This window comes from Salvelinus namaycush, chromosome 34 (assembly GCF_016432855.1).
Source record: "Salvelinus namaycush isolate Seneca chromosome 34, SaNama_1.0, whole genome shotgun sequence".
Classification (NCBI taxonomy): Eukaryota; Metazoa; Chordata; class Actinopteri; order Salmoniformes; family Salmonidae; genus Salvelinus; species Salvelinus namaycush.
Window position 1 is genome coordinate 14580082 of NC_052340.1, and position 24721 is coordinate 14604802.

At 42.4% G+C, this 24721-nt stretch overlaps 1 protein-coding gene across 2 annotated transcripts in view; it reads left to right on the plus strand.

Annotated features, from left to right (window-relative positions):
- LOC120028590 (alpha-2-macroglobulin-like) overlaps positions 1 to 24075 on the plus strand; it is a 33083-nt gene extending 9008 nt beyond the window's left edge. The window contains exons 16-36 of one of the 2 annotated variants that reach the window (XM_038973799.1): positions 588 to 740; positions 945 to 1032; positions 1167 to 1350; positions 2816 to 3041; positions 3214 to 3340; positions 3469 to 3590; positions 9655 to 9706; positions 9787 to 9870; positions 15949 to 16125; positions 17039 to 17114; positions 17334 to 17490; positions 17650 to 17724; positions 18128 to 18290; positions 18635 to 18825; positions 19107 to 19322; positions 19511 to 19635; positions 20845 to 20935; positions 21074 to 21142; positions 23485 to 23590; positions 23696 to 23749; positions 23965 to 24075. In XM_038973799.1, the coding sequence (XP_038829727.1) occupies positions 588 to 740; positions 945 to 1032; positions 1167 to 1350; positions 2816 to 3041; positions 3214 to 3340; positions 3469 to 3590; positions 9655 to 9706; positions 9787 to 9870; positions 15949 to 16125; positions 17039 to 17114; positions 17334 to 17490; positions 17650 to 17724; positions 18128 to 18290; positions 18635 to 18825; positions 19107 to 19322; positions 19511 to 19635; positions 20845 to 20935; positions 21074 to 21142; positions 23485 to 23590; positions 23696 to 23736 (2523 nt within the window). In that variant the 3' untranslated portion in view covers positions 23737 to 23749; positions 23965 to 24075. Of the gene's footprint in view, positions 1 to 587; positions 741 to 944; positions 1033 to 1166; positions 1351 to 2815; positions 3042 to 3213; positions 3341 to 3468; positions 3591 to 9654; positions 9707 to 9786; positions 9871 to 15948; positions 16126 to 17038; positions 17115 to 17333; positions 17491 to 17649; positions 17725 to 18127; positions 18291 to 18634; positions 18826 to 19106; positions 19323 to 19510; positions 19636 to 20824; positions 20936 to 21073; positions 21143 to 23484; positions 23591 to 23695; positions 23750 to 23964 lie in introns of those variants that run through there. The other variant, XR_005473474.1, reaches the window with a different exon arrangement.
- Positions 24076 to 24721: the final 646 nt, after the last annotated feature.

The following is a 24721-nucleotide window of genomic DNA, read 5'->3' on the forward strand; positions in this document are numbered from 1 at the left end:
CTGAAGTGAATGTTTTTCAGCGAAATTACAGTTAATTAGCATATTCTGTAAAGCGAAATGATAACATTTTCCCTTAAACAATGTGCTGCTTTTTTCCAACGTACTAAAAAGACAATTTACCATAATCTTATTACAGCATCATTTCATTTTTAGAATTTTGAAGTATATAGTAATTTTGTGATATTTATGTAATAAAAACTACTGCCAGTTATAACCAGTTATAAACATAGCCGAGCACATGAGTTGCTTCATTTCTGCAGGTGATCAGTCTATTTTGTCAAAATCACTGATACAGGTCCCCCTCCACCCTCTGAGGATATGTATAACTTAATATTATATCTCCAGAGAAACCTAGATTAAAATATTTTTTTAGATTTTAAGTATTGAATAATCCATCTTTGGGATAAGATCAAAAATATGCCTCAGGGGACAAATTGACCCCAGTCAGTACTATGAGGGTTAAAAACGTTTAGCAATGGAAAACGAAATTGAGCATCCAAGTGGTCCTTCCCCATTTCAGTCTGTTGTCTTCTGTTTGGTGCCCAGTGAACAAGGTAATTTCACGTCTCCCTATTATCCCATTCCAGATATTTTATTTGTTACCAGTCAAGGAGACAACATACATTCCCTACGAGCTTCAAGACCCAGTAGCATGTTTACGTGTAAGACCAAGGAGAAATGTAATGCTATACCCAGATGGACCATCCGAGGAGAAAAATCAACCTTATGAAGTTTTTCAGGTAACTTCTTCCTTGTTTTCTATTTACTTGAAACCTAATTTCTGCTCTTGTAAGAATCAGTCAACATACTGTCACCATCTTCTTAAATTATGAATTGCTAAAATACCCTGTTTGAGGCTAAAAAATACATACAGAATAGAAACATAAAACTCAGAGGTATTAATTAATATTGAGCTCTCTTGTTTTTGATTCTGGCATTTCTAGAAACTGGGACTGAAGCTGGCAACTAACCTGGTTATAAGAGTACCTTCCTGCCTCAGCTACAAGGGGCTGCAGTACCATCGGCCCTATGGTGAGATATCCTCCTTACCACCTCTTACTCTCGTCATTGCCAGACGTATTCGGTGAATCTTGGGAAATGCATGGCTTTTAGTTTGACCAGGCTGATGCTAACACCAGAATAATGACTATGTTTTTTATTATTAGGCTACAATCCCTACCCTGTAACAATGAACAGATTTCACCTGGGTCCAGCGATTCTGGGATTTGGTCAAGCTGGACTTGGTGGAGTACCCGGTGTCGGATTTAGTGCCGATCCAGCTCCACCACCCATACAGACAGTCCGTACGTTCTTCCCCGAGACATGGATATGGGATCTTGTGGAAGTTGGGTAAGAGCACTGCACAGTGAGGCTAACTTCAGGTGAAAGCCCTCTTATCTCTTGCCTAATATCAACACATGCAGTAGTTGTGTAGATTAGGAACCTGTACCTCTTTAATAATTAAGGTGTATTACAGAGTAGGGGAAATTGGGGTAAGTTGAGACATTTTTTACATTCAGTATTACTTCGAAATTATAGTATTCTTCCTATCAAGAATGTACATATATTTCAGGATGTTGTATATCCCTGGAAATAATCGGAATTAATGTAAACATTACAGTTTTGAAAACAAAGCTTGTCCATAAAAAGTGGTACCCTGGTATGGGGTAAGTTGAGCCCGGGACATGGTAAGTTAAACCGCTTACAAATTTCTGTACTGAACAAAATATTACCACTGTAGCGGTCATCGTTGCATGAAGAAGTGGACCAAAGACCAGCGTGGTAACTGTTCATGATTTATTCATAAAACTGAACACTGAAATAACAAAAAAACAACAAAGAGACCGAACGAAACCGAAACAGTTCTGTCTGGTGCAGACACAAAACAGAAAACAAATACCCACAAAACACAGGTGGGAAAAAGCTACCTAAGTATGGTTCTCAATCAGAGACAACGATAGACAGCTGCCTCTGATTGAGAACCACACCCGACCAAACACACAGAAATAGAAAACATAGAACACAAAACATAGAATGCCCACCCCAACTCACGCCCTGACCAAACCAAAATAGAGACATAAAAAGGATCTCTAAGGTCAGGGCGTGACAACCACTACCTTTTTAAAACCATGTCTATATTTATTACCCAAACACAATTCAATACAATCACAATGGCTTATTTATTAAACATATTTTAACACATGCTTAAACGTTGTACTTTTTTAAACACTTTTACCATAGATATTGCCTTGCTTTACGCCTGGAATGATAACACATACATTTCCTTAACTTGCCTCAACCCTTGGCTAAACATACCCCAAGGCAAATGTTTTGAGTACATTAGCCCACACAGCTAAAAGGAAGCAAGGTCATGGTAGGTTTAGGACGTCAAGTTGAAGCTTATAGAGACTCCAACTGATGTTATGAACAATCTTTAGATACAAGCATCATGAAACCTCTATCACAATAAATTCATTTGACTTGGTGAAAATCCGTTTTTGGAACTAAGTTGTTTCATCCTTCACAGTCTCCATGAAATGATGACCTCTTCCGAAATATTTGGTCAAATTAATCATTTTGTGTGTGGTTTCCTAGAAACAATGGTGGCTAAAATTACCCCATTTGGCTCAACTTGCCCCACTCTCCCCTATGCCCGTTTTTTCGTAGGGAAGAGGTCCTCAGAGCTGTTTAGATTAAGCTTAAATACATAAAAATACAAATAAATAGTGTTCAAAGAATTTGTAAAGTCATACTCCATTGTTCTCTATGGGACACTTAGTTGCATTCTGTTTGAACTCTGACCTCTGTATTACAGGGAGTCTGGATCAGCAGACGTGCCCCTCACGGTCCCAGACACCATCACCACCTGGGAGACAGAAGCATTCTGCCTGTCCCCTAGCGGCTTCGGTCTGGCTCCTCCTGTGGAGATCACTGTCTTCCAGCCTTTCTTCCTAGAGCTCACCCTGCCCTACTCCATCATCCGTGGAGAGCATTTTGAGCTGAAGGCCACTGTGTTCAACTACCTGTCCAAGTGCATCATGGTACGGCACTGCATCATGATCGTTTCTTGAGTTGTTTCATGAGTTTCTCGAGTTGTATAAAATGTTGTGTTTTGTTGCAGTTTGCCTAGTCAGTGTTTATTTATTTTTTATTACACCCAGTGTATCAGTCTTGGGATTTCCATGTAATCTTACAAGTGTTCCTCTTGGGCAGGTTTCTGTGACTCCGGCTCCTTCCTTAGACTACACTCTCACACCCCTGAATGATGTCCAGTATTCATCATGCTTGTGTGCCAGTGGACGAAAGACCTTCAGTTGGACAATGGCACCCTCAGTCCTGGGTAAGTCACCAGTCTCCATTCAACTGTTCAAACAGCAGAATGGATGTTAACCTGAGTTGTGTACTCTCAGTCACCGTATTGGATGTTCTGTAACCTGTGTTGCGCTCTGTCTGTCAATGTGTGTGTAGGGGATTTGAATGTGTCAGTTAGTGCAGAGGCTGTCCGGTCCCACGCTGTGTGTGACAATGAGATTGTGAACGTACCAGAGAGAGGACGCATCGACACAGTTACAAAGAGCCTGCTGGTGAAGGTATGTAGTTTAGTGCTGTTATGGAACGTACTGTTAGTTTGTAGAGGTATATGACCAAGATTATGTGGACACCTGCTCATCGAACATCTCATGGGCATTAATATGAAGTTGGTCCCCCCCCTTTGCTGCTATAACAGCCTCCACTCGTCCGGGAAGGCTTTCCAGTACTTGTTGGAACACTTGTTCCATTAAGCCACAAGAGCATTAGTGAGGTCAGGCACTGATGTTGGGCGATTAGGCCTGGTTCCAATTCATCCCAAAGGTGTTCAATGGGGTTGAGGTCAGGGCTCTGTGCAGGCCAGTCAAGTTCTTCCACACCGATCTCGACAAACATTTTCTGTATGGTCCTCGCTTTGTGCACAGGGGCATTTTCCTGCTGAACCAGGAAAGGGCCTTCCCCAAACTGTTGACACAAAGTTGGAAGCACAGAATCGTCTAGAACAGAGTTTCTTAAAGTATGGGTCACGACCCGGGCCTGTTAACGGTGGGTAAATGTATAATTACTTCATTAATTACTGGAATTGATTTGGCCAAGTGCAACTGTGTTCTCGGTTCAGTGCGCTCTCTGCTTACCAGTGGTCTCTGCTCAGTTTGGCAGCTGCGCGAGTGGGAGAGGTAGAGGGAGATGCCCGTGTACTTCGAGGTTTACCGGATCTTTTTTCTGCAGTTTTCTTGAAGATCACTACACACGTTCGGACTGAGTTCAATCGTCATGAAACGCAAATACAGTGATGACTTTTTGTCTCTTTCATACAAACTTTGATAAATAACGAGAAGCGCCCACAATGTGTTTTGTGTGGGGAAGTGCTGAGTAATGAGTCTCTCAAAACGAACAAATTAAAGAACGACACGTCCTGACCAAACATCCAGGCACAACATGACGGTACACCCAGGGAGATCTTTCAGAACAGGGCAGAATGCTTCAGGAAACAGTGCTTCGAATGTGGAAAAGTAAGTCAACTAGCAAGGCATTGTTGTCACTTTATAACAGGTGATGATAAGCAGAAATAAGGGAGTACTGTCTCTCATAGTAGTAGATGTGATTTTCTCTTTCAAACAATCCCCTGGCCGTGTAACGGTACACAGCTAATAGTTCACGTTAGCCAAAGCAAGCTAACTAGCTCACGTAAACTCGTACATCGCCTTGGTCCGTACAATTGCCCTTATTTTAGCGCCCCAAAAACGTAATACTTCCAGATCAACTGTAATGTCAATACCATTGTAAAGCACAATTTCTCCCCTTTCCAACATGATCAATTACATGACCTAAACGCTGCCCGTTTCTGCATAATTCAAGCAGCCCCGTCGGGTATTTTTAAAAATGGCGGGTGGGGAAGCGAAACTAATGCGTGATAGTGAGAAGGAGAGATGTGTGTGGGAAAATTGCTTTTTTTCACTCGATCTGTCCAACTTATCGCCTCTAAAATGTAAATAAAATACTATACAGAGTTTATATAATGTGTCATTACATACCTATTTGAAGGTTTGTGTCGAATTTGAATCGGGTTTTTAGGGCGGTGCTAAAGTGATCTTAGAAGTAAACAGCTGCTTTGAGAATGATGATCGCATGCAATGATGACACAAAAAATGACTAGGTATCCCCCCTTACCCCCGTCACTGTCCATTTCTTGTTTTTAAACGATGAGAGAAGTGCTACACCTGGTGGAGAGAGATTGTAAGACAGAAATAGTTGCTTTATGCGTGCTGTATGTTACGACATGACACGTCACGATGTAACGGAGGGTCTGTTTTTTCAACTTTTCTCCAAGAGGGAGAAATGCAGAATGCAGAAAATGCAGCGTTGTGTGATGCAGCGTTGTGTGATGACATGATGCAGCGTTGTGTGATGACATGATTTATTTAAACAAGACGAAAAAACGAACTACACTTGAATAATTAACAAAACAAATAAACGATGTAGACAGACCTGGACGACGAACTTACATGAAACACGAAGAACGCAATAACAGGAAAACTGACTACATAAAACGAACGAACAAACAAAACCGAAAACAGTCCCGTGTGGCGTAACATACAGACACTGACACAGGAGACAACCACCCACGACAAACAAAGTGAAAACACCTACCTTAATATGATTCTCAATCAGAGGAGATGAAAACCACCTGCCTCTAATTGAGAACCATATCAGGTACCCAAAACCAACATAGAAACAGAAAACATAGACTGCCCACCCAAACTCACGTCCTGACCAACTAACACATACAAAAACTAACAAAAACAGGTCAGGAACGTGACATAACCCCCCCCTTAAGGTGCGAACTCCGGGCGCACCAGCACAAAGTTTAGGGGAGGGTCTGGGTGGGCATCTGACCACGGTGGTGGCTCAGGCTCTGGGCGAGGTCCCCACCCCACCATAGTCAATCCCAGCTTACGTTTCCCCCTACGACTGACCACCCTCCTATTCCACCCACTTAATTTTTTGGGTAACATCGAGACAAGGGGCAGCACCGGGACAAGGGACAGCACCGGGATAGAGAGATAGCTCGAAACAAAGAGGTAGGTCAGGATAGAGAGGTAGCTCAGGATAGAGGGGCAACTCCGGACTGAAGGGCAGCTCCGGACAGAGAGACAGCTCTGGACTGAGGGGCAGTTCTGGATTACTAGCAGCTCTGGGCTGAGGGGCAGCTCATGGCTGGCTGACGGCTCTGGACGCTCATGGCTGGCTGACGGCTCTGGACGCTCATGGCTGGCTGACGGCTCTGGACGCTCATGGCTCACTAATGGCTCTGGACGCTCATGGCTCGCTGACAGCTCTGGACGCTCATGGCTCGCTGACAGCTCTGGCTGCTCATGGCTCACTGGCGGCTCTGGCAGATCCTGTCTGGTTGGCGGCTCTGGCAGATCCTGTCTGGTTGGCGGCTCTGGCAGATTCTGTCTGGTTGGCGGCTCTGGCAGATCCTGTCTGGTTGGCGGCTCTGGCAGATCCTGTCTGGTTGGCGGCTCTGGCAGATCCTGACTGACGAATGGCTCTAGCGGCTCCTGACTGACGAACGGCTCTGACGGCTCGGGACAGACGGATGGCTCAGACAGCACTGGGCAGACGGATGGCTCAGACGGCACTGGGGAGACGGATGGCTCAGAGGGCGCTGGGGAGACGGATGGCTCAGAGGGCGCTGGGGAGACGGATGGCTCAGATGGCGCTGAGGAGACGGATGGCTCAGATGGCACTGGGCAGACGGATGGCTCTGGCCGGATGAGGCGCACTGTAGGCCTGGTGCGTGGTGCCGGAACTGGAGGCACCGGGCTAAGGACACGCACCTTCAGGCTAGTGCGGGGAGCAGGGACAGGGCACACTGACCTCTCGAAGCGCACTATAGGCCTGGTGCGTGGTACCGGCACTGGTGGCACCGGGCTGAGTGCACGCACATCAGGACGAGTACGGGGAGAAGGAACAGTGCGTACAGGGCTCTGGAGACGCACAGGTGGCTTAGTGCGTGGTGCCGGAACTGGAGGCACTGGGCTGGAGACACGCACCATAGGGAGAGTGCGTGGAGGAGGAACAGGGCTCTGAAAACGCACTGGAAGCCTGGTGCGTGGTGTAGGCACTGGTGGTACTAGGCTGGGGCGGGAAGGTGGCGCCGGAAATACCGGACCGTGTAGGCGTACTGGCTCCCTTGAGCACTGAGCCTGCCCAACCTTACCTGGTTGTATGGTCCCCGTCGCCTGACCAGTGCGGGGAGGTGGAATAACCCGCACCGGGCTATGTAGGCGAACCGGGGACACCATGCGTAAGGCTGGTGCCATGTAAGCCGGCCCAAGAAGACGTACTGGTGGCCAGATATGTAGAGCCGGCTTCATGGCACTTGGCTCAATGCTCAATCTAGCCCTACCAGTGCGGGGAGGTGGAATAACCCGCACCGGGCTATGCACACGTACAGGAGACACCGTGCGCTCTACTGCGTAACACGGTGTCTGCCCGTACTCCCGCTCTCCACGGTTAGCCTGGGAAGTGGGCGCAGGTCTCCTACCTGCCCTTGGCCCACTACCGCTTAGCCCCCCCCCCAAGAAATTTTTGGGGTTTCTTCTCGGGCTTCCTTGCTAGCCGCGTACCTTCATATCTCCGGTCTTGAGCTTGATTCTCCGGCTTCCAGCCACGTCTCCTTGCTGCCTCCTCATATCGCCGCCTCTCTGCTTTCGCTGCCTCCAGCTCAGCTTTGGGACGGCGATATTCTCCCGGCTGTGCCCATGGACCTTTACCATCCAGCTCGTCCTCCCAAGTCCAGTAGTCCTGTGTATTCCACTGCTCGAACATATGCTGCTTGGTTCTGATTTGGTGGGTGGTTCTGTAACGGCGTTCCTCCTCCTCTTCATCCGAAGAGGAGGAGCAGGGATTAAACCAAAATGCAGCGTTGTGTGATGACATGATTTATTTAAACAAGACGAAAAAATGAACTACACTTGAATAATTAACAAAACAAATAAACGATGTAGACAGACCTGGACGACGAACTTACATGAAACACGAAGAACGCAATAACAGGAAAACTGACTACATAAAACGAACGAACAAACAAAACCGAAAACAGTCCCGTGTGGCGTAACATACAGACACTGACACAGGAGACAACCACCCCCGACAAACAAAGTGAAAACACCTACCTTAATATGATTCTCAATCAGAGGAGATGAAAACCACCTGCCTCTAATTGAGAACCATATCAGGTACCCAAAACCAACATAGAAACAGAAAACATAGACTGCCCACCCAAACTCACGTCCTGACCAACTAACACATACAAAAACTAACAAAAACAGGTCAGGAACGTGACAATCTGTGTGATGTGATCAATCAGTTTATTCCAGTTCAGAATAAAAAATATATATTTTAAGAGCAACAGTTCCAACCTAGACTTTCTATCAACAATAATTTATACTGTAAGATGTACAGTATAACAGATCATTTATCTGTACTGTAACTTAGGGATGCACGATCAAAAAGCCTGTGTGTGTGTGTGTTCTGTTATACATCTGTGGGATGTGATCAATCTGTTTATTCCAGTTCAGAATGAAATGATTTATTGTATTTTAACAGCAACAGTTCCAACCTAGACAGGTATGTAAGAGTGTTTTTAATGGGGGAAAATAGACATTAAAATATATTTATGGGTATTTCATTGTTATTTGTTTTTGTCTACATTGCATTTCTTTTAGGCATAAGGGCAATGAAATGTACCGATATTTACGTAGAGTTGCATATTTCCCTAAGCTTGGGTCCCAGGAAAACACAGCATTTCTGATTTGGGTCCCAGGCTGAAAAAGTTAAAGAACCCCTGGTCTAGAATGACATTGTATGCTGTAGCGTTAAGATTTCCCTTCACTGGAACTAAGGGGCCTTGCCCAACCGTGAAAAACAGCCTCAGACCATTATTCCTCTTCCACCAAACTTTACAGTTGTCATTATGCATTCGGGTAGGTAGCGTTTGTCATCCGCCAAACCCAGATTCGTCCGTCGGACTGGCAGATGGCAAAGCTTGATTCATCACTCCAGAGAACGTGTTTCCACTGCTTCAGAGTCCAATGGCGGCGAGCTTTACACCACTCCAGCCAACGCTTGGCATTAGGCTTGTGTGCGGCTGCTTCGCCATGAAAACCCATTTCATGAAGCTCCCGACGAACAGTTCTAGTACTGACGTTGCTTCCAGAGGCAGTTTAGAACTCGGTAGTGAGTGTTGCAATCGAGGACAGATGATTTTTACGTGCTTCAGCGCTCAACGATCACGTTCTGTGAGATTGTGTGGCCTACCACCTCGCGGCTGAGCCGTTGTTGCTCCCAGACGTTTCCACTTCACATTAAAGTTGACCGGGGCAGCTTTAGCAGGGCAGAACTGACAAACTGACATGTTGGAAAGGTAGCATCCTATGACGGTGCCACGTTGAAAGTCACTGAGCTGTTCAGTAAGGCCATTCTATTGCCAATGTTTGTCTATGGAGATTGCATGGCTGTGTGCTCGATTTTATACACCTTTCAGCAACGGGTGTGGATGAAATAGTGTAACTGCCTCTAACTGAACATTCTCTCTTTCTTTCTCTCCTCTCTCAGGCGGAGGGAACAGAAAAGACCGACACCTACAACTGGTTGCTGTGTCCAACTGGTCAGTAATGCATGCACGTTGAATGTTCACTTTTATTGAACTGATCATCTCCATTCATCTTATCATCTGTGTGTCCACAGGAGAAACTCTGACAGAGGAGGTGGAACTGCAACTCCCCAAGAATGTGGTGGATGGATCTGATCGAATTTCTCTCTCAGTCCTGGGTAAAATGTACCATAGTATTGTTTGGAGACGTAGTGAGTTTAGAGTGTGTGTGTGTAGGTGCTTATATTTGTCCTATTTCACATGTGTGAATTGGAAATGTGTTTTTAGCATATCTCACTCTCCCTGAGACACCCTTGGAGAGTGGGGTCATGGCCAGGGTCTGACATTATTAATGCTAATTAGGAGCAATTAGGGTTAACTGCCTTGCTTAGGGCCACATCAACAGATTTTTCACCTTGTCGCTCTGGGATTTGAACTACCCACTGGACACACAACGTCATTTCAAAATGGACATTTGAGTCATATTTGGCTGAGGCCATAAGACTGCTGAACAATTAATCAAATGGCCACCTGGACTATTTGCATTGACCCCCCCCTTGTTTTTACACTGCTGCTACTCACTGTTTATTGTCAATGCATCACTTGGCTTCCCGAGTGGCGCAGCGGTCTAAGACGGCACTAGAGGTCCTGGTTCGCTCCCAGGCTGTGTCACAACTGGCTGTGATCGGGAGTCCCGTAGGTTGGCGCACAATTGGGCCAGCGTCATCCGGTTTAGGGTAGGGTTTGTCCGTGGGGGTAGGCCGTCATTGTAAATAAGAATTTGTTCTTAACTGACTTGCCTAGTTAAATGTAAAAAATATGCATAGACACTTTACCCCTACCTACATGTTCAAATTACCTCGACTAACCTGTACCCCCGCACATTGACTCGGTACCGGTACCCCCTGTATATAGCCTCGTTATTCTATTGTGTTACTTTATTATTTTTCTTCTTTAGTTTATTTAGTAAATATTTTCTTAACTCTAATTTCTTAAAACTATATTGTTGTTAGGGCTAGGGTCCTTTTTTCAGAATTTCTGCCTGACTGACGTGCCCAAAGTAAACTGCCTGTTACTTAGCCAGGATATGCATATAATTGGTACCATTGGATAGAAAACACTTTGAAGTTTGTATTAATGTTATGTATGAGACTATAACACAATTGATATGGTAGGAAAAAATCTAAAGAAAAACCAACCAGAATTATTTTTTTTGAGGTCCCATGCTCTTACAATGGAAAGCTTTGCAATTCCTATGGCTTCCACTAGATGTCAACAGTCTTGTTCAAGGTTTCAGGCTTGTTTCTTCCAAAACGACGAAGAATTTTGAGTTTTGGTACTGAGAGTCACAGTTGGAAATCAGTCTGTGGGCGTGCGACGAACAGGACCCGCACTTGCTAATTTTACATTTCTATTGAACATACTTCTTTCTGTATGAAATATTATAGTTTAATTACATTTTAGGGTACCAGGGGATTACATAGAAACGTAGTTTGACTTTTAACAAAGTTTAGCGGTAGCTTTTTGGATTCCTTTGTCTGCATGTTGAACTCAAATCGATGGCACCAACTAAACAGACTTTTTGGGATATAAAGAAGGATTTTATCTAACAAAACAACCATGCATGTTGTAGCTGGGACCCTTTGGATTGTAAATCAGAGGAAGATTTTCAAAACGTAAGTGATTATTTAATCGCTATTTGTGATTTTATGAAGCCTGTGCTGGTTGAAAACTATGTTGATGTGGGGCACCGTCCTCAAACAATTGCATGGCATGCTTTCGCTGTAAAGCCTATTGTAAATCGGACAATGCAGTTAGATTAACAAGAATTTAAGCTTTTAACCGATATAAGACACTTGTATGTACCTAGATGTTTAATTTCCATAATTTGTATGATTATTTATTTGAATTGAGCGGCCTCCAATTTCACCGGAAATTGTCGACAGGTGTCCCGTGATTTAAAGAAATTTTAAAAAGGTAGTGGTAATATTTCATTCAGTACCGAAATTTGTAGGTGGCTTAATTTACCCCATACGTAAGTTGTGCCAAGAGACCACTTTTTGGGTGGACAAACAATGTTTTCGAAACTGTAATGTTTACATGAATTCTGGTTATTTCCAGGGATATACAACATCCTGAAATATATGTACATCTTTGTTAGAAAGAATACGATATTTTCCTTGACGGAGTAATGCTGAATGTAAAACATGTCTCAACTTACCCCAATCTCCCCTACTCTGTAATACAATTTAAAGAGAAACAGGTTCCTAATCCACACCACTACTGTATGTTTTGTTACATTCGTTTTACTTTATTACAAAAGCAGTATTGAGTTGTGTTAGGTTGAAAACGCACCCAAATATCAACATTTAAAAGATATGTATCTAATGCTTGGATAGTTTCATCTGAGCCACTGGCCACTTGTCAACAAGTTAAAAGGCTATTTACCTTATTGCAAAAGTGATATATAATGTTTGATTGTCAACGCAACCAAATATCAACATTTGAAAGAGATGTATCGTTTGTGCCACTGATTTAGTCTGGCTATAATTCCAGTTTGCTTACAAATTAATAATTGATATGTTGGATTCACGTCTCCATATCAAAGTTAAAGAATAGGACTAAATAAAATCAAACGTTATTTAAAGTGCATTTAAAGTTTAATTTGATTTAGTCCTATTCTTTAATTGATATTTTTAGTTGCGATGGAGACGTGAATCCAACATATGAATTATTCATTTGTAGACAACATTGACTTTTTGGTTGAGATGGAGACGTGAATACAACATTAATAATTAATTATTAACTTAAAGATTACATTTGAAACCCTAGGTTTATTGTCACTGTAACGTTCGTCTTGAAGTGAATGAACGGACCAAGGCGCAGCGGGTGATGAATACATACTGAATTTATTTAACAGACGAAACACTGACAAAACACTAGGAAAATACAAAACAACAAAACGACGTAGACAGACCTGAACTTACGTACTTACAATAGACACGAAGAACAGACTACCTAAAACGAACGAACAAACGAAACAGTCCCGTGTGGTATACACAGACACAGGAACAATCACCCACAAACAAACAGTGAGAACAACCTACCTTAATATGGTTCTCAATCAGAGGAAACGTCAAACACCTGCCTCTAATTGAGAACCATACCAGGCAAACCATTAACCCAACATAGAAAACACATAACATAGACTACCCACCCCAACTCACGCCCTGACCAACTAAACACATACAAAACAACAGAAAACAGGTCAGGAACGTGACAGTCATGCCCTAACCTTAGTTATCTTTGTTTTCTTTATTATTTTGGTTAGGTCAGGATGTGACGAGGGTGGTATGGGTGTTTTTGTCTTATCTAGGGGTTTTTGTATATCTATGGGGTTTTGGTATTGTCTAGGTAAATGTAGGTCTATGGTGGCCTGAATTGGTTCCCAATCAGAGACAGCTGTTTATCGTTGTCTCTGATTGGGGATCCTATTTAGGTTGCCATTTTCCATTTTGGTTTTGTGGGTTATTGTCTATGTGTAGTTGCATGTCAGCGCTCGTGTTTATAGCGTCACGTTATTTTTGTTAGTTTGTTTAGTGTTCTTCGCTTAAATAAAGAAGAATGTATTCATCTCACGCTGCGCCTTGGTCTCATCGTTATGACGAACGTGACATTTATATGTATTGTCTATTTTTAGTTGAACCCTGAATTGAATTTAAAACAAAATCTGTTGATGACTTCATAAATGCTATAAGGGCCTAAATAGTATCGTTGATGACAAATTACTTCGAAGTATGGTTACATTTCATTTGCTCTGTTAAACCTACACTTTGATATGACTACGATATCAGCAGTGAATATATTTAGTTAATAAGAGATTTCTCAATAAGCATTCTCACAATAGGACATTGGTAGTCAATGACAAATATAAAAGCTAAGCAGAACTGCACTTGATTACAACCCTGGATTGGAGACCAAATGGATAGCTGTAGATAGATTAACTCTCCACTAGGATATGCAGCCAGTCTTAGAATTTTTTTCTGATAGTGGATATAACGTTGGAAGATCTGATGTAGTTTCAAATGTAGAAATTCAACATATTTTATACAAGGTTTGTTTATGTTGAAAATTGGTTACCATGATGATGATGATATATTAACAGTTTCCCAGGTAGATTCCACGTCACAATACATTGACAAATTAAGTTGAAACAATGTTATTTCAACCAGTTTGTGCCCAATGGGTAGCAACCCCTATTACTAGCCTTTTCAACCTCTCTTTCGTGTCGTCTGAGATTCCCAAAGATTGGGAAACAGCTGCGGTTATCCCCCTCTTCAAAGGGGGGGACACTCTTGACCCAAACAGCTACAGACCTATATCTATCCTACCCTGCCTTTCTAAGGTCTTCGAAAGCCAAGTCAACAAACAGATTACCGACCATTTCGAATCCCACCATACCTTCTCCGCTATGCAATCTGGTTTCAGAGCTGGTCATGGGTGCACCTCAGCCACGCTCAAGGTCATAAACGATATCTTAACCGCCATTGATAGGAAACAATACTGTGCAGCCGTATTCATTGACCTGGCCAAGGCTTTTGACTCTGTCAATCACCACATCCTCATCGGCAGACTCGACAGCCTTGGTTTCTCTAATGATTGCCTCGCCTGGTTCACCAACTACTTCTCTGATCGAGTTCAGTGTGTCAAATCGGAGGGTCTGTTGTCCGGACCTCTGGCAGTCTCTATGGGGGTGCCACAGGGTTCAATTCTTGGACCGACTCTCTTCTCTGTATACATCAATTATGTCGCTCTTGCTGCTGGTGAGTCTCTGATCCACCTCTACGCAGACGACACTATTCTGTATACTTCTGGCCCTTCTTTTGACACTGTGTTAACAACCCTCCAGGCGAGCTTCAATGCCATACAACTCTCCTTCCGTGGCCTCCAATTGCTCTTAAATACAAGTAAAACTAAATGCATGCTCTTCAACCGATCGCTGCCTGCACCTGCCCGCCTGTCCAACATCACTACTCTGGACGGTTCTGACCTAGAATATGTGGACAACTACAAATACCTAGGTGTCTGGTTAGACTGTAAACTCTCCTTCCAGACTCACATCAAACATCTCCAATCCAAAGTTAAATCTAGAATTGGCTTCCTATTCCGCAACAAAGCATCCTTCACTCATGCTGCCAAACATACCCTTGTAAAACTGACCATCCTACCAATCCTCGACTTCGGTGATGTCATTTACAAAATAGCCTCCAAAACCCTACTCAATAAATTGGATGCAGTCTATCACAGTGCCATCCGTTTTGTCACCAAAGCCCCATATACTACCCACCACTGCGACCTGTACACTCTCGTTGGCTGGCCCTCGCTTCATACTCGTCGCCAAACCCACTGGCTCCAGGTCATCTACAAAACCCTGCTAGGTAAAGTCCCCCCTTATCTCAGCTCGCTGGTCACCATAGCAGCACCTACCTGTAGCACGCGCTCCAGCAGGTATATCTCTCTGGTCACCCCCAAAACCAATTCTTCCTTTGGCCGCCTCTCCTTCCAGTTCTTTGCTGCCAATGACTGGAACGAACTACAAAAATCTCTGAAACTGGAAACACTTATCTCCCTCACTAGCTTTAAGCACCAGCTGTCAGAGCAGCTCATAGATTACTGCACCTGTACATAGCCCATCTATAATTTAGCCCAAACAACTACCTCTTTACCTACTGTATTTATTTATTTATTTTGCTCCTTTGCACCCCATTATTTCTATCTCTACTTTGCACTTTCTTCAACTGCAAACCAACCATTCCAGTGTTTTTTACTTGCTATATTGTATTTACTTCGCCACCATGGCCTTTTTTATATTTTTATTTATATATATATTTTGTTTGCCTTCACCTCCCTTATCTCACCTCACTTGCTCACATTGTATATAGACTTATTTTTCACTGTATTATTGACTGTATGTTTGTTTTACTCCATGTGTAACTATGTGTTGTTGTATGTCGAACTGCTTTGCTTTATCTTGGCCAGGTCGCAATTGTAAATGAGAACGTGTTCTCAATTTGCCTACCTGGTTAAATAAAGGTGAAATAAAAAATAAAATAAAAACCTTTCGGTAACTGGTCCAACACTCTAACCGCTAGGCTACCTGGTAGAGGCGTAGTGGTGGGAAAAGCAACCCTTCTCCAGCGATAATGCTGCTGCTTGCTAAAGAGGACAGTCTTACAGAGTCCCATGTTTCTCTGTAGGGGACATCCTGGGTCGGGCCCTCAAGAACCTGGATGGACTGCTGCAGATGCCGTATGGGTGTGGAGAGCAGAATATGGCCCTCCTCGCCCCCAATATCTACATCCTGGAGTACCTGAGGAACACAGAGCAGCTCACTCCAGAAATTCGAGACAAGGCTAACAAGTTCCTCACTAGTGGTAAGAGTCCCTCAAAATATAGATCGTATTGATTAGACACCAAACGGAAGACAACTGACTGAAACAGGGCTGGATTTGTCCAATCAGAGCCTTTTTTTCTGTTTTCCATTGAAGAACATTTTTTTAACGTTTCACCAGTGTGCCCTAATGACTACGACCCTGCTATCATGTAAATGATAGAGCTCCAGCAGAGATGACATCACAGTGTTTTATCAACAGTGCATCACTGACTCAACACATGTAGGGACTTCAGGATGTTTTCCCACTGAAATAATTTGATCAGAGAATATTGAGGATGCATCCCAAATGGCACACCCAGGGTTGGGGAGTAACTGATTACATCTAATCAGTTCCATGTAATCTGATTACCCCCCCAAAAAAATAGTCACTGTAATCAGCTACCAGCTAAAATATTGTAATCGGATTACAGATACTTTTCAAAATCTAGATTATTGCTAACTTAAATTCAGAAAGAATGTTTGCTGAAAAAAACACATTGACACCTTTCTGTTTCCTCAATGACATTCAATTCAGCATTGAAAAAGGCTGTTTGAGTTTGTTCCACCTGAGGATGTCTGACCACAAGTCACCAAATGTGTTCGGTGGATACTTTTTTATCTTCTATACTTAAGGGGAAAGTCATCCAAAAGTAACAAAGTAATCAGATTACGTTACTGAGTTTGGGTAATCCACAATTTACGTTACTGATGACAATTATGGACAGGTAACTGTAACGGATTACCTTTTAGAAAGTAATCTACCCAACCCTGCCTATTCCCTACACAGTACACTTATTTTTTCCTGGCAAAAGTAGTGTACTATATACGGAATAGGGTATTATTTAGGGCATACACTCAGTGACTATAAAAAACACTTGGTCACTTTATTGTTCACTCTAAAAACACACCGACAGGTTACCAAAGGCAGCTGAACTACAAGCATTATAATGGTGCATACAGCACATTTGGACAAGGCTCGGGGAATACTTGGTGAGTATAGTGTTTTTCAACTCCTGGTAAACACATTATAACTGTGTTTGTTTCAATTAAGTATTGACCAATCAAATGGCATTGTCTCTGACAGACCATGGATGTGACATAAGTTAAAATAAGCTGTCATTGCATGTAATGTCAAGCTCTAAGTCATGTTTATGACAACCTTATGTGGGTATTATGACGGGACATTCAAATCAAGTTCTCTTTCCTCAGGCTGACTGCTTTTGTCTTGAGATCCTTTGGCAAAGCACAGTCTTTCATTTATATTGACCCGGCGAAAATTAAAGAGTCCACGACTTGGTTGGAAAGTCAGCAAGGCAAACATGGGTGTTTCGTCAGATTGGGGAAACTCTTTAATAACAGAATGAAGGTACTTATTGATATCAAATTTATAATTGATAATAAACTGAAGGAAGATGGAAGAAGATGTAGTTGTGTGTCTCATCAGACCAGCCATGAAGTTGTGAATGATGCTTTCAACAGAATTGTAGTTTAATACACATTGTAGTATTTTGACATTGTTTTATAGGGTGGGGTGACAGATGAAGTCACGCTGACGGCCTACATCACTGCTTCAATGCTGGAGCTCAATATGTCAGTGTCGGTAAGTAGCATCTCCAGATAACCATTGTTTCTCAAGACAACAACGTCCATTACAGGAAACTGATTTAGCCTCCTGTATGAAGTCTGTTGTGTACCTCTTACATCAACTGTCATCTGCAATGCAATAAGTTGTGTATTTAAAATTCTGTTAAATAATCTCTCTCTCAAAGTAGCCTATGCAATAAGTATAAGAATATGTGTTACCATAAACAGATCTAAATGGTATTGCGCTGTTAAAACTGAGTAGGCTTAGTTACTACTGTAAGCTAAAAAACTAGATGTGCTTCAGCATGAATGTCTGTAGCCTAGTCCTAGATCTGTTTGTATTGGCTTGTCAGTACAAACAGATCTGGGACCAGGGTAACATGTCTCTTAATGTGCTGCTCTGTTATTTTGTGCTCTAGGATCCTGTTGTGTACGGCAGTTTGTCTTGCCTGAAGAACTCCACCAGTGATTTGTCCAACACCTACACTACTGCTCTGCTGGCCTACACCTTTACCCTGGCAGGGGACATGGAGACTCGGGCCCAACTTCTGCAGCACCTGGACACGGTCGCATTACAAGAGGGTGAAACATATCCTGGTCCAAGATCTGTTTGTGCTGTCTTGACTTAATTGAGTTAGTCAATGGAGTAGTCCCAAAAGTGCAAACCCTCCGCCCGTCTGGCACTCCAAATAGGCTCAATCAAACACCCAAAGTATTTTATAGAACACAAATACGATTTGAACTCAGGTGTCTGTAATAAAATTCAGTTTGTCATAAAATTCATTGTGAAGGTCAGTGAAGAACTTTGTATCCTGTATAGTGATGAATAAGCGAGTCCCTATTTTCTCTCTCTGTGTGTGTGTGTGTGTGTGTGTGTGTGTGTGTGGTGTGTGTGTGTGTGTGCACGTGCGCTCCTCATCCCTCAGGGGGTCTCCTGCACTGGACTCAGACCTCCTCAGAGACTTCAGCCTCCCTGGCAGTGGAGATCAGCTCCTACGTTCTGCTGGCTTCCCTCAGTGCCTCCCCTCTGTCTGCCACTGACCTGGGCTACGCCTCCCGCATCGTCAGGTGGCTGGTGAGACAGCAGAACGCCTACGGAGGCTTCTCTTCCACACAGGTATACTTCAAAACGCCTCTGTTCCAAAAAGGCATCCGGTGCTGTGCACTAGTAGTGAGGCGTTATTACCTTGACTTTTACCAGATCACAGGTATGTGTGTGCTTCTTGTCATGTCAAGCCTGGTGAGGCTAACTTCCACTGAAGTGGAGCCAAGAAATCATCATGGATGAAATGAGAAAGTCACTCTAGGAACTGACCAATGTAAAATGAACCTTTCTGTAAAATGGGATAGCTCCATTCATTTTGAACAGATTTGTCTGTTGTTGGTGTGTGTGTTTAGGACACAGTGGTGGCCCTCCAGGCCCTGGCTCTCTACTCCACCAGGGTGTTCAGTAGAGAGGGCACCAGCACAGTGACAGTACAGTCTCCCAGCGGGGGACAGCACCTCTTTGAAGTTAACAAAAACAACAAGCTTCTCTACCAGGAGAGTGCGCTGCAGGACACAGAAGGGAAGTACACGGTGGAAGTGAAGGGCAGTGCTTGTGCCTCAGTGCAGGTCAGTGAAGACACTCCTCCCAATCCTATGTGGCAAGATCTGATTTTTATATTACTGTGAAGTTCAAACATTTAAGAAGCTTTGTCTGGCTTGATATCTAGTTTATGAAAAGTAAAAAAATTCAAGCTTGTAAAATGTATATTTTTAGACAACCTTGTTCCCCTGGCTACTTCTTCCCTCTTTCCCAGGTGGCGCTCCACTACAACATCCCTACTCCTACTGACAGCACAACGCTCAGTATCCAGGTGAAGACAGAGGTGGACTGCAACAGCAACTCTTTGAGACCCAGAGTCACGCTGAAACTCCAGTCTCAGTAAGAATGAATGACACATTTACTGAAGCATTATTTCAATCAAGTCATTGATGACACTCCAAAGTGTTATTATGGAGCATGTCTAACAGAATGTTTTTGACCCAATTTTATTGGTGTTTTTATACCTACAGTGTCCTTCGTAATTATTGCGACTAAGAAGCATGTATTTCTCATTTTGGCTCTATAATCCAAAAGTGTGGATTTGAAGTCAGGGTATTTACATCACTTTTTGTCCATAGTCCACCTATTTTAGGACACCAAAAGTATTGGGACAAATTCACTTATGTGTATTAAAGTAGTAAAAAATGAAGTACTTGGTCCCATATTCACTACAAATTCGCTGGATGCATTTTCAGTTTGTTTCAGATTATTTTGTGCCCAATAGAAATGAATGGTAAGTAATGTATTGTCATTTTGGAGTCACTTTTATTGTAAATAAGAATAGAATATGTTTCTAAAAACGTGTATATTAATGTGGATGCTACCATGATTACGGATAATCCTGAATGAATTGTGAATAATGATGAGTGAGACAGTTACAGACGCACAAATATCATACCCCCAAGCATTTTTGGGGGGTGGGGGGGTGATATTTTAGCATCTGTAACTTTTGTGTCTGTAATATAGATGTGTTTAGAAAAATATTATATTCTTATTTGCAATAAAAGTTACTCCAAAATGACACAATACATAATTTACCATCCATTTCTATTGTGCACAAAATAATCTGGAACACAACCAAAACAAACAGCAAATGAATCCAACACATTTGTAATCACGAGGTTGATGTAGTCATTATATGCTATGAATATGGGACCAAATACTTAACTTTATACTACTTTAATAAGTACATTTTTCCTAATAGCCTACATTTGGTCCCCTAAAATGGGGGGACTATGTACAAAAGGTGCTGTAATTTCCAAACGGTTTACCCGGTATGGATGCAAATACACTGAAATTAAAGCTGACAGTCTGCACTTTAACCTCATAGTCATTGTTTGATAAAAAAAAATGCTTCACTGTCCCAATAATACAGAGGGCACTATATGTATAGGTTACTTAATTTCTAGTTTGTACCTAACAGTAAGAAAACATATCAGGAAACCTGGTATTTTTATTGGTAAAATATTCAAAGTATCCATTCATTTGATTATTACAAGCACTTGTCAAAATCTAACCTTGATGTCAGGGGCCTCTTTTCTTTCACAGATATCATGGAAAGGAGCTGACCACCAATATGATTATAGTGGATTTGAAAATGCTGTCTGGGTTTGCTCCAGACCCAGACTCTTTGGGGAGGGTAAGTTTTTTGTCATAACATACTTTTATGGTGTTACCTGTGGCCTTTTTCTATGTATTGTAGCTCTTGCCTCTTTCACATGAAAATGAACTTTGTTGTCAATGCAAGATGAATAACATGTATGGCTTTTCTTCACAGCTGAGGAGGTCACTTCAAGTGGATCGTGTTGATACTGAAGATAACCATGTGTTAATGTACTTGACAGAGGTGAGACCAAAACCAAATCATCCATTCTATCAACTTTGCACAACTCTTAGGGCAACATATGTCCATTGTTTTTGTCAAAATTGCTCAAGATCAGTAAATTTGGTTGTGAATCATTGAATTCTCTTTCACTTTGGAAATGTGATTGTTTTCAATTAAAATGGTCAAAAAAATAAAATAATTTCTTCTTAGAAAATATAAATTCTCAAGCAAGAAAATACAGAGCAAGAAAAAGAGGTTAAACCTGCACAAAAAGTCTTATGTATTCGTTTTGTTTTAGTGTATGTGTTCTCTCTCTCTTGGAAAATTTGTCAGGGATAGGAAAAAAATCTAATTTAAGGCAGCAAATTGTGAAGAATGTGCAAGGAGTGTGTAGACTCACTAGCGACTGTATATATATTTTGATGTACTTGTGGTGACGTACAGTGCATTCGGAAAGTATTGACTTTTTCCACAGTTTATTACAGCTTTTTTTTTCTTCTACCCTATAATGACAAAGTGAAAACAAGTTTTTAGAAAATGTTGCTAATTTATTAAAAATAAAAAATAAAAATACCTTATTAACATAAGTATTCAGACCCTTTGCTCTGAGACTCGAAATTGAGCTCAGGTGCATCCTGTTTCTATTGATCATCCTTGAGATGTTTCTACAACTTGATTGGAGTTCACTTGTGGTAAATTCAATTGATTGGACATGATTTGGAAAGGCACACAGCTGTCTATATAAGGTCCCACAGTTGACAGTGCATGTCAGAGCAAAAACCAAGCCATGAGGTCGAAGGAATTGTCCATAGAGCTCCGAGACAGGATTGTGTCAAGGCACAGATCTGGGGAGGGTACCAAAAAATGTCTGCAGCATTGAAGGTCCCCAAGAACACAGTGACCTCCATCATTCTTAAATGGAAGAAGCTTGGAACCACCAAGATCCTTCCTAGAGCTGACCGCCCGGCCAAACTGAGCAATCGGGGGAGAAGGGCCTTGGTCAGGGAGGTGACCAAGAAACCGATGGTCACTCTGAAAGAGCTCCAGAGTTCCTCTGTGGAGATGGGAGAACCTTCTAGAAGGACAACCATCTCTGCAGCACTCCACCAATCAGGCTTTTATGGTAGTGGCCAGACAGAAGCCACTCCTCAGTAAAAGGCACATGTCAGCCCTCTTGGAGTTTGCCAAAAGGCACCTAAAGACTCTCACCCTAAAGACCATGAGAAACAAGATTCTTTGGTCTGATGAAACCAAGATTGAACTCTTTGACATGAATGCCAAGCATCACATCTGGGGGAAACCTGGCACCATCCCTACAGTGGAGCATGGTGGTGACATCATCATGCTGTGGGGATGTTCTTAAGCACCAGGAACTGGAAGACTAGTCAGGATCGAGGGAAAGATGAACGGAGCAAAGTACAGAGAGATCCTTGATGAAAACCTGCTCCGGCGTGCTCAGGACCTCAGGCCGGGGTAAAGGTTCACCTTCCAACAGGACAATGACACTAAGCACACAGCCAAGACAACGCAAGAGTGGCTTTGGGACAAGTCTCTGAATATCCTTGAGTTGCCCAGCCAGAGCCCGGACTTGAAGCCGATCAAACATATCTGGAGAGACTTGGTAATAGCTGGTAATAGCTGTGCAGCCACACTCTCCATCCAACCTGACATAGCTTGAGAGGATCTGCAGAGAGGAACGGGACAAACTCCCCAAATACAGGTGTGCCAAGCTTGTAGCGCCATACCCAAGAAGACTCAAGGCAGTAGTCGCTGTCAAAGGTGCTTCAAAAAAGTGCTGAGTAAAGGGTCTGAATACACTTACACATTTATTCAACTTAGTGTTTTCCCTGCCAAGACGTTTCCTTTAGTTTTAAAGTTTGTTTCTTAAATCCTTTGTTGTTGTTGTAATGAATTCTTTACAGCCACTTTCATCATATTTTAAATAACTTGCTCTTGAAACCTACTCCTGCATTCATCCCAGTTATCAGCAACATCAGCAACAGAGCAATTACAACTACAATAATACTGTCAAATAAAAAGTATATAGTATATAACATAAACATGCAGTTGGCATGGAGGTTATAGTATAATGGAATGTTTTGCCGTATGTGGTAGATTTTGTGGGTTTTGACACTCTTATGTAGGTGTCATAACCAGCCATTAAACAACATAATATATATCACAACAGGTCTAAATATGTGTCATGACAGTGTTATGACCATATTATAACAGGTTATGACAAGTTACGTCAGCTGTTCTGACATATTATGACAGAGTGTTACTGAAACGGAAACTTCTGCTTAGAGCATTTCAATAATTGTGACCAATATGGTTTTTTTTAATTGTATTTAATCTCCCAACAGTTACCATCACTATTGCCTTTCAACCACACCCTGGACATCATACAGGAGCTCCCAGTACAAAATCTAAAGCCAGCGGTGGTCAAGATCTACGACTACTACCAGCCAAGTAAGTTTAAATCTAACCTTCCCCAAGATGTATTTTTCCTTTTTAGTAACATTTGGTTACTTGTATTCATTTACTGAGACTTATCTGTCTTATGGTTTCATTCAGGTGACCAGGCAGAAACAGAATATGTCTTCCCTTGCAAGTAAGGGTTACAAACTGGTGAGCTATTTTAAATATGAAATTATTGATGATGTTGAATTATTCAATTTTTTTAAATAACTGACCCATATACTATAAATGCATACTCTATACATGTACTATACATTATTTAGTTTAACTATGTTGATATACCTTCATTCCTTCTACCAAATCGTTAGTCAGTTTGTTAAAGCATTCATTCCTTACATGTACAGTATATATTCACTCCTCTGCAGGTGTAAGAAGAAAATGACATTCACAGAGGTCACACCTGCAACCCCTGAGATATATTTTAAGCTCTAAAGTAAACTATGTAACTGGAATTAAAGTTTTCCATTATAACCCTATTCTTGAGCATTTTTCCCAGACAGTTTTGTCACACTGTGGCAAGCAATGAGTTCCAAAGTGCAGGCTCAGGAGACAAGGTGAATATTGAAAGGCTTTGTGTAAGACAGTGGGTCTCATCCTGGGGTACTAGTACCCATGGGGGTACCTGGCCTATCCACAGGGGGTACTTGGGAAGACTCATGGGCAGTGCAATATGTGATTGGGAGTAGGGTAAACCAAAAAAGTTTAGAACCACTGTAGTAGTAAGTAGTAACAGAAAATCTACACACGAACGGTTTATGACCATGATTTACGATCTAAATGTCAAAGGTCACGTACACCAGTGGAGAATCCCCAGAGGAGGAAGGGGAATTTCATACAAATAAAAATGGTGAAACAGGGGGGATTGGAGGGACGCCATGTGCGACTGACGTGTTTTCCGTTTGCTCCCGTGGTATTTTTAAAGTTTATGTGAATTTTGCAGCAGAACCGTATTTATTTTCATATATTATTTTGGTGATCCCTTCCCGTAAAAACCAAGACTACTTTACTTCCAAATGTCAGCATGTCGACGAAACATAAGGCCAAAAGCATGACTTTGAGAAAACCCGGCCTACAAGACACACTCTCATCACCGCCCTCCCCTGAGCCTGACGGCCCGGGGAC